The following is a 15,018-nucleotide window of genomic DNA, read 5'->3' on the forward strand; positions in this document are numbered from 1 at the left end:
AGGCATATACACATCACAATGTGCATGTGGAAATCAGAGCACAACATTTGGGAGTTGGTTTTCTCTCTTCCACTATGAATTGCTGGCCTCAAATTCAGGTTGTTAGGCTTGTGTGGCAAGCACTTAATACCTACTAAGCTATCTGGCTCTAAAACAAATATTGTAGAAGACTACTGTAACATATATTAAACTCAATAGAGTTCTGGTACTAATATACAGAATTCACTATCATCTGAGTATTAGATGCATCTGATAAAATAAAAAATGGAAATGATGACAGCTCTTGGTGGGGAAGAGACTGATTAAATTATTCCAATCCAGAACCAGCAAGTTTAATTACTTGTCCCCTGTCTACTTAGGGTTTCTATTGCTGTGACAAAACACTATGACCAAACCAACTTGGGAAGGAAAGGGTTTATTTTGCTTACATTTCCATAGCACTGTTCATCATTGAAGGAAGTCAGAATAGGAACTCAAGCAGGGTAGGAGCTGATGCAGAGGTTGTGGAGGAGAGCTACTTGCTGACTTGCTCCACATGGCTTGGTCAGCCTGCTTTCTTATATATCGCAGGACCACCAGCCCAGGGATGGTACCACCCACAGTAGGATGGGCCCTTCCCCATCAATCACTAATTAGGAAAACACTCTACAGGCTTGCCTCCAACCTGATCTTATAGAGGCAGTTTTTCTTCCTTTCTCTCTCTCTCTCCCCCTCCTTCTTCCTCTTCCTCTCTCTCTCTCTCTCCCTCCCTCCTTCCTGTTTTTTGAGACAGGGTTTCTCCCTGTGTAGCTTTGGCTGTCCTGGAATTCACTCTGTAGACCAGACTGGCCTTGGACTCACAGAGATCCCTCTCCTCTGCTTTCCAAGCACTGGGATTAAAGGGATGTGCCACTACCGCCTATCTGGAGGCATTTTCTTAATTGAGGTTCTCTCTTCTCAGATGACTTTAGCTTGTTTCAAACTGACATAAAACTGTCCATCACATCTCCAATTCAAAATTTCTGAGTGAAACTATATTCTGACCTAATAATAACAGTATGGACCTAAGAATTGTACCAATAAGGTCTGAACTATTTTATTAACGCTGAAGCTTAGAAATTTTCACCAGTTCTACCCACAACTGTACTGTATCTAACTTCAGGTTCCAGACCCTGTTCTTATTTCAAACCTTTTGGAGTTCTCTCCCGTTGAGGTGGTCTGTGGCCAACAACTGTCAATGCTCATTTCTTAAATTAGGAACATTGAGGTTCAGAGAATCTATACATACAGACCAAACTGGAACTCAGATTTCCTAATCTGAGCTTTTTTTTTTTGTCCCCCCCCCCACATTCCATATTCATTCTGCAAAAAGTCAGTACAGAGTTCTTCTAGTCCTATTGTCAGAACAGAGAGCTATCTACTATGATTGTATGCTGTTGTCACACTACTACATTCCTGCGTCTTCCTACTGCTAAAGAGACATAGCTATGTAATATATACTGGAATTTACCACTTTACATCAGAATTACCTAGGGTTTTTTTTTTGGTGTTTTTTCAATACAGGGTTTCTCTGGGTAGGTAGGTAGGTCTGGCTGTCCTAGAACTTGCTCTAGATCAGGCTGGCCTTGAACTCAGAGATCTGTCTGCCTTTGCCTCTGGAGTGCTGAGATTAAAGGCGTGAGTCACCAGGTGATAAAGGATTTCCCCTCTGTGTACTAAGAATTTATTATCCTAGTCTGGGCTTGAACTCTTGATCCTCCTGCTTCTATCTCCCAAGTGTTGAGATTACAGGCGTGTACCACCTCCATGCCCTGCTTTATATGGTACTGGGGATCAAAAGCATATCCCAGCCCTCATCTAAATTATTAAGACATAAACACTCCAGAACCTATCCTTGACATGCTAATTCTTATTTTTTGTCAGCAAAGTCAGATACCTAAATTATTTTTTAAAGATACAAAATTTTAGAGAGACATGGCTCAACTGGTAACCTAGCTCATGCAAAGCCTGACAACTGAGTTTGATCCCTGAGCCTATATTGTGGAGATAACTGGTAACCCACAAGTTGCCTTCTGATTTCCATACATGTATCTAGCCACATACACATAAGCACACAAAATAAATGTAATAAAGTTTTTAATATTTTTATATATGAAACTGGTAAAATACATACATGTGTAACTTAGGTGATAAAAGATATCAATATTCTCCTCCTCATGCCTGAACTTTCCAGCCTGGCTTCTGTCTTTCCAGTGGGACCTATTTCCACCAATCTTGGAAATTCTGGGCATACAGTGTACAGCATATGCTGTTTGTTAACAGACCAGCCTTATGTCATGGTACATCTGAAGACTGTTTTACTTCAACTTTCTTATAGCTTTAGAGTCCTCAGCATATGAAGTATTCAAGAACAGACTTAAATACCCCTTCCGGGGATTTATTTAGGTTGGAATTTTCTACTTTAAAAGGCTCATGAGGAGGTGAGTCTGATGTGTCCTTGAGTTTGGAAACCTCTCAAGTAATTCATCCCTTAAGTACAGAAGACAATAAAAACAAAAAGCTAAACATTCCTTTATGCATTTCTAACAAAAGCCAAAATTAAGTTACAAAAGAAAAATAACCATGGTATGAATAAAAAGTTACATTTAACAGATAAACCAATTCTACTTATGTATTCTAACTATAACCAGAAAAAATTAATAATTAAGACCCTTAAGTAATTTTTTTCTAATACCAGAAACTTACTGAATGTTAACTTTACTTTTGAGTAATTAATTATAACTCAAGTCTAAAAACATGACCCTAAAATCATTATGGAAACTATGGACTAGCTGGAAGCTGGTCTGAAGCTAAGGTTCAGTTAGACTGGACCCTCATGCATTCTGGAACCTAGGGTGAGCATTACTCTCTCTGCAGGCCTAACACTGGTGAGCTGTGACTATTTCCACCCATAATTTTCAGTGTTCTGAAACTTAAGTAGCATAATTAATGTAAGTTTTGGGGTTTTTTGTTTTTGTTTTTTTTTTTTTAGACAGTTTCTTTGTATAACACTCATGGCTATCCTGGAACTCGTAGACCAGGAAGATCTCAAACTCACAGAGATCTGCCTGCCTCTGCCTTCCAAGGCCACCATGCCCAGCTAAATAATGTAAGTTTTGTTAAGTCAGAAAATTTATACAATTAAATGATATGCTAAACCTTATAACATTATGGCTAAAAAAAAAACATACTTGGTTGAAGAGATGACTTGGTAAAGTGCTTGCCACATAAATGATCCCTAGGCTCAGTAAGAGATCCTGTCTCAAAAACTAAGGTGGAGAGTGACTGAGGAAGATACCTGATACCAACCCCTGTCCTCCACATGCTCCTGCACACACATGTATGCATACTCTGTCTCAAAAAAACTGAATGAAAAAGTATAAATTCACTAGAAAAAGTAATAAGACTTTAAATAATACTAATGTGAATAGTCTATTTTAGTTTCATGAAATCAGATATCACTGAACACAAGTGGAAGAGAAATAATATTTTCCGTTATTTATAGGAATTATACCTAGAAAATAATCAAATTGAAGAAATAACTGAAATTTGTTTCAATCATACCAGAAAGATTAATATGATTGTACTACGTTATAATAAAATAGAAGAAAGTCGGATTGCTCCTTTGGCATGGATAAATCAAGAGTAAGTATCTACTACAATGTATTTTTCTTAGCATCCTTTCCCGTGGAACAGTTACTCTTAATTACAAAATTTAGCTACTTCACTGAGTTTCCAAACCACTTATTACATAAATAAGTGGTATTATGACCACTACTGCCTATGGACGTGCTAAGTGCTAAACTATAAAGAAGGGGGGGGCTTGGCCCATAACAATCAATGCCTACCTCACAGGTGGTCAGTTTAATGGCATAATCCTCTGTACACAGAGAAGAGGTTGACACCCCTTTTCTTCATCATTAGATGGAAATGTCAACCTGCAGCGGCCAGGCTTGTCTTCTTCCTACACCATACTGCTTTCTTCTTTGTCCAAACCATTTCTCTATCTCAAGAAGGTTTTGTTTGAGAGTAGAGGTACAAAATAGAATCCACCTTCCTAGACAGGAATCAACAGTCTATTTGTATTCTTTAGCAAAGAAGGAATGAATTGAAGGCAAGTCCTGTCTGATATCACGTCTCATGGATATGTCCAAACACAGGATGAATGTTTGTTTATACAAGGATATGTTCCCAAGCTGTTCACAGCGATGAAAAGAGGCTTTGGACCCAACTGGAGGATAATGAAGTCCTTTGTGAATAGAGGAATCTTTATTGGATGAAAAGGGCTGGGCAGAAGCCCTTGTAGACTTAGGGGAAGCTTCTGGAACAAAGCAGGGAGCTGACTACATTCCCAGGACTTCCTGGTGCATTAACACTTCCACATTCCTCCATTTCACTCTAATCCCTTTATCTCACCCCAAGTCCCTGATGGATGTGCCAGATCATAAATCAAATAATGAAAGTGCAGGCAGCCCCTATTCCCACCACAAATCAGGAAACATCATTACTAGAAACAAAGACTACTGGATTTCATTTGATTCAACAATTTGAACTTAATCTCCCCATTTTCCCAAAATATGTGAGTTTTTTCCACCTGGACTCTGATGCACACTCCTAGCTAAGAATATGAGCTCAGGGGCCAGGAGACCCAGATTGGCGCATATATATATATATATATATATATATATATATATATATATATATATATATATATATATAATCTGCTTCTGTTTAGGATCATCAGGATGGCCAGCCAGTCTCCTGAAGTTTCTTATCCTGCTCACTTTTTTTCTTTGTTGCAGAAATCTTGAATCCATCGACTTGTCCTATAACAAGCTTTACCATGTCCCCTCCTATCTACCTAAGTCTCTGCTGCACCTTGTACTAATTGGGAACCAGATTGAACGGATCCCTGGCTATGTTTTTGGCCATATGGAACCTGGCCTGGAGTACTTGTATCTGTCATTTAATAGACTTTCTGATGATGGTGTGGACCTAGTCTCATTCTACGGGGCATATCATTCTCTGAGAGAATTGTTTCTGGATCACAATGACTTAAAATCCATACCACCTGGAATACAAGAAATGAAAGCACTACATTTTCTGAGGCTGAACAACAATAAGATTCGGTAAATTTTGGATTTTTCTAGTATCAATTTAAGTTTTGGGTGAAAAATTAAATAAATATCCATAGTGTGAACTTTTAGATTTATTTTGAAGAGAGAAACTGGTGCTAATAATTAGATCTGAAGAAAACTAGCAATGTTAATAGTTGCTAAAATGGAAAATATATATGTGAAGGTTCATAATGATTTCCAATTTCATGTTAATTTTGAAAATTTCCATAGTATTAAGTAGAGTATTATTACACAATATGTAGAGCCTTGGAGCCTGACTCATTTAAGGCTGTGAAGCAATAAATACACTATACCACAACTCCCCTGTACATAACGTGATCTGGAGAGTACAGTAATTGCTTGAATATAGAGTTTTATGAAGGTAAATTATGAACTTCCTTTACTTTGGGGAATATGTTTCTACATGTTTAATCATTATGCCTGCTGAGGTAGCATGGGTGATTAGAAGATTAATCTTGAATGGTATGGGACCAATGTCAGTGGTTCATGCTTATAAATTCAAACAATTGAGAGGTGAAGGCAACAAGGATCAGGAGTTAAAGGCCAGCCTTGGCTACACAGCTACATAATAATGGAAGTTCCTGTTTTAAATCAACAATTAGAAAGAACTTCCTCTCTTTGCATGTTGTGACTATGCTCCATTAGAGCCCTCTTACTGCTTCATTTCTTACAGCTGTGTAGATCTAATGATCTACTCTACTGTCTTTTTCCTCACTTTGAGACTGGCATTACTCTATACCAGGCTGGCCTGGAACTGAGTTGAGTAGTGATGACTGTCTTTAAACTTACTGCAATCCCTGAGTACTGGAATTACAAATATGAGTCAACCTATCCTGCCTAACTTCATTTTAAGAACCTGGCTTTGGAGGAGCCTAGGCAGTTTGGATGCTCACCTTACTAAACCTGTATGGAGGTGGGCAGTCAATGGACTTCCCACAGGTCAGGGAACCCTGATTGCTCTTCGAGCTGATGAGGGAGAGGCACTTGATCGGGGGAGGGGGAGGGAAATGGGAGGCAGTGGCGGGGAGGAGGCAGAAATCCTTAATAAATAAATAAATTAAAAAAAAAGACAAAAAAAGAAAGTATGGAATATATACATATTAGAGTATTACTCAGCAGTAAAAAACAAGGACTTCTTGAATTTTGCATACAAATGGATGGAAATAGAAAACACTATCCTGAGTGAGGTAAGCCAGACCCAAAAAGAGGAACATGGGATGTACTCACTCATATTTGGTTTCTAGCCATAAATAAAGGACATTGAGCTTATAATTCATGTTCCTAGAGAAGCTAAATAAGAAGGTGAATCCAAAGAAAAACATATAGGCATCCTCCTGAATATTAACCTTCATCAGGCGATGAAATGAGACAGAGACAGAGACAGAGACCCACATTGGAGCACTGGACAGAAATCTCAAGGTCCAAATCAGGAGCAGAAGGAGAGGGAGCACGAGCAAGGAACTCAGGACCGCGAGGGGTGCACCCACACACTGAGACAATGGGGATGTTCTATCGGGACATCACCAAGGCCAGCTGGCCTGGGTCTGAAAAAGCATGGAATAAAACCAGACAAGCTGAACATAGCGGACAATGAGGACTACTGAGAACTCAAGAACAATGGCAGTGGGTTCTTGATCCTACTGCACGTACTGGCTTTGGGGGAGCCTAGGCAGTTTGGATGCTCACCTTACTAGACCTAGATAGAGGTGGGAGGTCCTTGGGCTTCCCACAGGTCAGGGAACCCTGATTGCTCTTTGGGCTGACAAGGGAGGGGGACTTGATCGGGGGAGGGGAAGGGAAATGGGAGGCGGTGGCGGGGAGGAGGCAGAAATCCTTAATAAATAAATAAATTAAAAAAAAAGAACCAAAACATTTTAAAAACTTAACTTCTAAATCCTAAAGTTAGATTACTTGGACTATTTATAATTTACATATTTATTTTTTTTAGGAATATTCTTCCTGAACAAATTTGCAATGTTGAAGAAGACGAAGACTCTGCTCTAGAACATCTTCATCTTGAAAACAATTACATTAAAACTAGAGAAATATCCCCTTATGCATTTTCATGCATAAGACTGTATTCAAGTATTGTTCTTAAACCACAAAAGATCAAGTAATTTCAAGTTTTCATTTGCCATTTATAAATTTTACTCATGCATTAAAATTACATCTTTGTGTGTGTGTGTGTGTGTGTAGGGGGTGCACATGAGTGCAATGCCTTCAGAAGCTAGAACAGAAGAGGGTTTTAGATACTGTGGAGCTCAAGTCACAGGTGGTTCTGAGCCAACTGATGTGCGGCTGTGAACTGAACTTGGGTCCACTGTAAGATCAGTACCTGTTCTTAACTTGTTGAACCATCTCTCTAGTCCCCCAAACACTATTATAATGATAACGTCTTGGTTTAAATAATTTTACAATGGTTATATGCACATTGGTAAGGAAAGCTAGCAGAAGGGCATACAAAAATCACTATATGTTTGGAATTACTTTTTTAAGTAAAGAAAAAAAGCCATTTTAAGACTGTTTCCATGTCTTCTTCAGCAAGAACAAAAGATTACAGAAAGAAGGCTGGGCATGGTAGCACACCTTTAATCCTAGCACTTGGGAGGGAGAGGTAGGAGGATCTCCGTGAGTTTGAAGCCAGCCTGTTTAATATAGTGAGTTCCAAGACACCCAGGGCTATGTAGAAAGACCCTGTCTTAAAAAAAAAAAAGAAAGAAAAAAGAAAAAGAAAAAAAGAGAAACTATGAAAAAATAGTAGTTTGCTAAAAAAAACCCCAAATTATTGTTAACTATAAGCTAATAAGTTAAATGTAAAAATAATTCATTTCTGAAAATATTCCTCCACTAGTTAGCAATCTTCTCTTTTGCCCTACTTGCTAAAATGTTCTTAGTTTAATGAATAAAATATATTTATTACACACTGACTTATAATGATTTCTTTTTATTAATGTAAATTTTATTTGTTTATTGAGATAGTGTCTTACTGTGTAGCTCTGGCTGGCCTGGAACTTGCCAAGTAGTAGGCTTAAAGGCATGTATAACCATGATGACCTTTGATCTCTCTATTGATAAAAAATTTTATATGATACACATAGAAACTATGTTGATTTCTTTCATTAACTAAATTTTGTGTTCTGCAGAAACACTAGTCTCTTGATTTAAGTTCTTGCTTTGGCCTCTTCTTTAGTTTCTTTTCCTGTTACTATGACTCTTTTTTTTTTTTTTCACTATACTAACGAGGATACTATGACTCTTGTTAGAGTTTCTATTGCTGTGAAGAGACACCATGAGTATGGCAACTCTTGGAAAGGAAAACATTTAATTGAGGTGGCAGATTAACAGTTTTAGAGGTTTAGTCCATTATCATCATGGCAGGGAGCATGGTGGGACGCAGGCAGACATGGTGCTAGCTACATCTTTATATATGGGCAACAGGAAGTGAACTGAGTGTACTGAGGGAAGCATGAGCAAAAGAGGCCTGAAAGCCCATTCCATTAGTGATACACTTCCTCCAACAAGGCTACACCTACTTGTAGGACCACTTCATTTGGGGGGCCATTTTCCTTCATACTACTACATTGTGATAAAATACCCTGACAAAAACCAACTCAAGAAAGAAATGGCTTATTTTGTTATACAGTTTAAGGACACAGCCAATCATGGCAGTGAAATCAAAGAAGCATGAAACTGAAACAGCTGGTCACACTTCATCTAAAATCAAGAACTAGAAGCAATGAATGCTTGTTTTCAGGTCAAAGGAAACTCTGAGTAAGATGAGTCAATGGAATTAATATTTGAATACAACAACACTGATGGGTTATTAAACAATTTATTTCTTATTCTCAAAGTTTTTATTTTCAAACAGGGTCTCATTCTATAGCTCAGGCTGCCTTTGAACTCATCATGATCCTTCTGTTTTTGCTTCCCAAGTGCTTGGATTACAGGTATGCATTACCTGTCAAGTTTATTGTGACTTTCTTTGGCTGCATTATGAAGTCACTTTAGAGAGTCAATGATAAACATAACTGAGAAGTTCTTTTCTGGTAAAAGTATAAGTAGAAAGTCAAGTATACAGGTAACAGCTGTCAATCAATCAAACAGGTGGTGAAGAAAGGAGCATACAGCCTAGGCGACCTCTGCCAGGGTTTGAGAACTCTCAGGGAATATGTGGTCATAGTCAACAGTCTTCAAGGAAAGGATGGTGTGCAGCAGCACACACTTTCCCCAACTCTGTCAAGGTCGCAGAATCTCTCATAAAGCTAAAAATCAGAATGACAGGGGGCTGGAGAGATGGCTCAAATGGTTAAGAGCATTGCCTGCTCTTCCAAAGGTCCTGAGTTCAATTCCCAGCAACCACATGGTGGCTCACAACCATCTGTAATGAGGTCTGGTGCCCTCTTCTGGCCTGCAGATATGCACACAGACAGAATAAATAAATAAATATTTAACAAAAAAAAATCAGAATGACAGTTGGATCTTTGCCCTGAATTTCGAAGATTTATTTATTACAACTGTTTTAAAAATAGTTTTATGAATATTTCTAGCATGGAACCTGTTCAGTATTGAAATTTCATCATGCTCTGAATAGGATGTTTTAATTTAATAAAAATTGTGATGAATTTCCTTACAGCAAACATTTTTCTTGATATAATGTTATAACAAACAGATGTTCAGTTTTGGCCTCATAAATCTGCTGTAGTCATTAACACATCTGTGCACTAAGGAAGTCTTAGACTAGCTATAGTTGGGAAAACATTAATGTTGTGTCTTGACTTTGCACATATGTACAAGGAATGCTATCTATATTTTTAATTTTGAGACTTGTCTTATTGTACATGACTGTTTTTAAAAATACTAAAATATGGTCTAGTGGAAAACATATAGCCTGGTGTTATGAAGAAATAAATATGCCAGAAGCCAGAGAAGGACCTAAAATATTATATTTCGAATAGACCAGTGGATCACATCACACAAGGCTTATGGGAGATCTAGGTTACTGATAAGGAAGTGAACATACCACTCCTCTAAATGAAGCAACTTTGTTTTTATCAGAGAAGTTGAAAGTGGGAATTTGTCAGAGGATAGGGTGAACCTGGCTTATAGTACAAGAAAGAGATGGGAGGACAGTAAAGTGAGGAAGTCATAGGATTGGTAGATAAATATAAAGGCCAGGACACATGCTTTGAGAGTCAGCTCACCTTCATCTCAAGGAACAGGAGAAGAAGTCAAGTTCACCATAGCTTCTACAACTTGAGCCTCTGTCTTTTCAAAGCTAGTTCCAGGCACAGGAAGAACTGTACCTAAAGTTTGACCCTTCTGGAAGTTTCCTCCAGTACTTCTTGCTCTGTTAACATTAACATTCAGGTCAGACCTGGCTTTATCAGTTATGTCTAACTGACTATCAGCCATTTCTAGTGAGACATTTCTAAATGTCTTTGTGTATAGGGGGTATTGCATGACAGCTAGGTGGAGAGCTATACTGGCTTTTCAAAAAGGTCTGCAAAACTTAAAAAATAAAGAATTCATGTCTTCAACTCTTGCATGCTGTGCATAGTGGCAATAAAACTGGGCATTGAATAAACAAAAAAAAATGTCTTCTTGGTCCTCAGTGCAAAAATGGATCAATTTATGGGTTATCCAAAATTGATATAAACATTAATCCCCTTGAAAAACAACAAAGAAACAAACAAAAAAGAAAAGAATCTTTAAAAAATTAAGCATTTTCAAAAGAAAAATGAGAAACTAAATGGAAAAAAATTTCACACGGTCATAAAGTAAATCAGATAAAATTTTTCTAACCTAGACATTAGAAAAACAAAGCATATTTTTAACTCTGTGTGGATGTGTATGAGAATATGCACATGTGTGCAGGTGTCTACAGAAGCCAGAGGCATGAATTCTTCTAGAGCTGGAGCTACAGGCTGTTGTGAGCTGCCTCATGTGGGGGTACTGGGAACTTAACTTGTGTCCTCTGAACAGTATGCAACTTAATCATTGAGTTAGTTTTCCAGTCCAGAGTATATTCTTTAAACAATTAAATCATCCTTTGACAAGTGGAAATACTTAGTAATCAATATTGTTGTTCTGCATCACAGTCCTTCCAAAACCATCATTTAAACATACCAGGAATTACTATGTTCCAAAGATGATATAATGAAATACTCAAATAAATAAAACCCTATATGATATCAGTTCTATCCTTTCCTCTTATTTAGGAGAAGAGTAAAAGTTTCCTCAGAGAAGAATTTATAAACTGAGATCACTGAACTAATTCTTTGTTCATAGTTGCATATCAGTTCAGATTACCGATTGGCCTGAATTTTAAAGAATTTATTAAAAGAACTCACTAAAAGAAATTTCTGGTCAGCTCTAACCTAATGCCAAACAGTCATTAGATACCCCTAAGCTCTAGATTCTGTGAAACATTTAGATTTATCTCCAGTACTTAAAAAACAAAGAACAACAACAACAAAAGAAACAAAAAGAACCATGATAACTCAGAACTGAAATCAGTATTAGCCATAGACCTGGTCTAAAACTTAGATCAGTCTTCCACAAAATTGGGGAAATAACTGTGTAGCACAGTGGATGAGAGATTAAATGATATGATGTCATAAGAAAGTGCTGAGTGGCATGCCTGTAATCTCATACTCAGCAAGGTAATGCAGGACAGTTATTCAAATATGAGCCCAGTCTGAACCACATACGTAGTAAATTATGCATCAGTCTGGCTATGAACAAACAAACAAAATTGATAAGAAAATTAAATTTGACCTATAAGAATGGGTCACTGTGGCTGCTTATATATTCAAAAAGCACAAAAAAATCATGCACATTACTTAAAACAGTCAACCAAACAAGAAACGGTATTTGATCACTAAGCCTAGTGGATAGACTCCTTCCTTAGAAATAACAGAGTTCCTAGTACAGTCTGTGTGGAAAGCTCAGGCCTGTCTAACATGTAGCAAAGCTGGGGCAGAGCATTCCATAGCAAGTTTGTCCTTTCCTATTTCATTTCTGGACCCATTAGCTCCAACTGAATCTAACCCAACTGAACCAGGCAAAGGTAAATATGATCAAGATACATTGTATGAAAATTTCAAAGAATAAAAAAATTTTACAAACACAATACTGAAAGTTAATATTTATTTCCCGCACCCCCAAAAGACTTTCAGATAAAAGAAACTTCACTGTCAACTGTAGTTTTGTGGAATGCATGTCTGAGTTTCTATGGAAGAAGTAAGTTCTTGGCATACTACTCGCATGCTCTTGCTTCAGTGTGCTCAACAAGAACATCTGAAACTGAGAGCCCTGCTGGAATTCTGTCTATTGTATGTCGTCATTCCCAAAGGGAACAAATGTTTTAACTCGGTGAGTATATCTTCTGATTACACAACAAAAATAATAACATGGCTACCTTTTTCTGTTAAGTTTTGTTTCCTTTTAAATATATAAATGGGCAGAGTATAAACTTACATACTAGTTTATTTTTTCCTTTGCATAAAATGTGAAGAATGTGAACCCTACACCAGGGAAAGCAGAACTGTCTTAAAAATAACATGTGATTATACTAAATGAGTATTAGTTTGGAAAAGAAAAGGAATACATCATGTTATTAAAATGTTCTGGTTTGTTTCTAAGTAACAATCTCTGTGGTCAAATAAACTTACATCAAGCCATCAGTGGATATAAGCAAGTCTTTTGTAAGCTGGGATCAGCTGAAGATTCACTGCTTTGAATAAACTGGGAATTATATTCACAAGCACCAAATTTGCATGTGAACTATTGAAGACTAACCCAGCTAGTATTCCAATTTCCAATAAAAAAAAAGATTCTTAAAAAAAAATTCTAATTTGGAAGTCCATTGTAAGGTATCCCTTGGGACTATAAATAACTAAAGCTACTTTGCAAATGTCAAAGTATTTATAAAATGGGGATGGGGAGATAATTCAGTCAGTAAACAGTTTACTATGCAAACATTGAGACCCCAGACCCATGGAAAAAAATAGTGGTGTGAGCTTGTCATCTCAGCACTGAGAAGGTGAACCGTGGACCCCAAGATTTGGTGGCCAGACACATTAGTAAGAGGCTGTCTTAAAACATAGACACAGATTGCTCTTGCATAGGACTCGATTCCCAACATCCACGCGGCAGCTTATAACCACCTGTAACTCCAGGGAAATGGTCTCTGCAGGAACCAGGCACACACATGATACACATACATATGTACGTATATGTGAAAAAAACTTGTGTACATGAAATATAAAAAATAAATTTTAAGATGAAAAGAAACCTTGTCTAGGGAAATCAATAAATGAACTTAAAAAAATCTTACACAAAGTATTTTACTACAATAAAGATAAATCAAAGTTTACAATTAAGACAAACTTGTTCATCTTCCCCAATGTTAAATATTTAATCATTCTATTTATTAACATTTCAAGGCTATAGGAAAGTTAAAAAAATTAATATGCAGCTTTATGCTCTTCACTCACACATACCAACTAATACTTTAATTTATTTCATCTGCTTTTGTTTCCATATCTGTGACTATTCATCAACCCACTCACTTGCATCTAAATCCATAACTATCCATACATATAATCAGACATTTCTCTCTGTATCTATCCATTTGTCTACTAGTCAGGAATGAATCTGGGATTTCAGAACATACTTCAGTATGAATCACTTAAAAACAAGATTTCGGCCGGGCGGTGGTGGCACATGCCTTTAATCCCAGCCAGCACTCAGGAGGCAGAGGCAGGCAGATCTCTGTGAGTTCGAGGCCAGCCTGGTCTACAAGAGCTAGTTCCAGAACAGGAACCAAAAGCTACGGAGAAACCCTGTCTCGAAAATTAAAAAACAAAACAAAACAAGATTTCCTTACAATTGGATCAATTATTATTTTTACATAATCCCCCAAAAAGAATACTGGTTCAGTATTATCAAGTACACCATCCATATTCACATCTCAGACGTCACAATGGGTCCTCCACCATAGTGTATGAGCTTTAAGAACTAACTGAAGTTCACATGTCTACTATTAGGCATGATATTGCTTCTAGTGAGATATGGCATTTGGAAACCAAACCTGAAGGCTAGCTGTGCTCACTGTTCTCAGGTCCTCTTCAAAGGAACAAGCTGGGATTATTTATTTAAAATATGAGTGCTTCTTATACTGATTTCTCAAAGCAAAGACACATTTTAAGATTGCAGTAATCAGTCCTCTGTTGCTGTGATAGAACAACATGGCCTATGTAACTTACAGAGGAAGTTTACTTTGGCTTCTGGTTCCAGAGGGACGGGCTGGGCAGTAGGGCAGCAAGTACAGAAAATGGAAATGGCAGTTGGAGAAGGAAGTTGAGAAATCACATTCTCAACTACCAGCATGAATCAGAGAGCAAACATGATGTGAGAAGGAACTATAAACACACAGAGCCTGCCCCAAGAGGCCTATTTCCTCCAGCAAGACTCTACCTACCAAAGGCTCTACCTACTCTCCAATCAGTGGCATACCATGGCCTACAGGAGTTTCTCTCATTCAAACCACCAGAGATATTTGACAGTATTTCACATCCACACACTGTAATAAGCTAAACTTTATTGTATAAACTCTTATTATTCATAAATTCGATTAGGTTTATGTTACAAGATGATTGATGGGAAAATTAATCTTTCATAACATGAAACCTCAAGCAAGGGAATAAGAGTGAGGTCTGTCCCATTAATTATCACTGCAGTAGTAAACCCATGAAAGGTTAGGGAAGTGGAAGAGAGAAGAGATACCTACTATAAAGTCCAGAATTGTGCCATACAGGACTTCAGGTCGGTTTTACTGGATAGCATTTTTCAAGATATG

At 37.5% G+C, this 15,018-nt stretch overlaps 2 protein-coding genes across 2 annotated transcripts in view; one reads left to right on the forward strand and one right to left on the reverse strand.

The window, feature by feature from the left end:
* The window catches only part of Ecm2 (extracellular matrix protein 2), a 31,713-nt gene extending 23,856 nt beyond the window's left edge, over positions 1-7,857 (forward strand). Inside the window, exons 8-10 of the mRNA XM_075969711.1 lie at positions 3,524-3,663; positions 4,821-5,147; positions 7,105-7,857. Coding sequence (XP_075825826.1) covers positions 3,524-3,663; positions 4,821-5,147; positions 7,105-7,273 — 636 coding nt within the window. The 3' untranslated portion in view covers positions 7,274-7,857. The remainder of the gene's footprint in view (positions 1-3,523; positions 3,664-4,820; positions 5,148-7,104) is intronic.
* The window catches only part of Cenpp (centromere protein P), a 188,150-nt gene that overhangs the window by 61,992 nt on the left and 111,140 nt on the right, over positions 1-15,018 (reverse strand). The gene's annotated exons all lie outside the window — the stretch shown is intronic.

Source organism: Microtus pennsylvanicus, chromosome 4 (assembly GCF_037038515.1).
Source record: "Microtus pennsylvanicus isolate mMicPen1 chromosome 4, mMicPen1.hap1, whole genome shotgun sequence".
NCBI lineage: Eukaryota > Metazoa > Chordata > Mammalia > Rodentia > Cricetidae > Microtus > Microtus pennsylvanicus.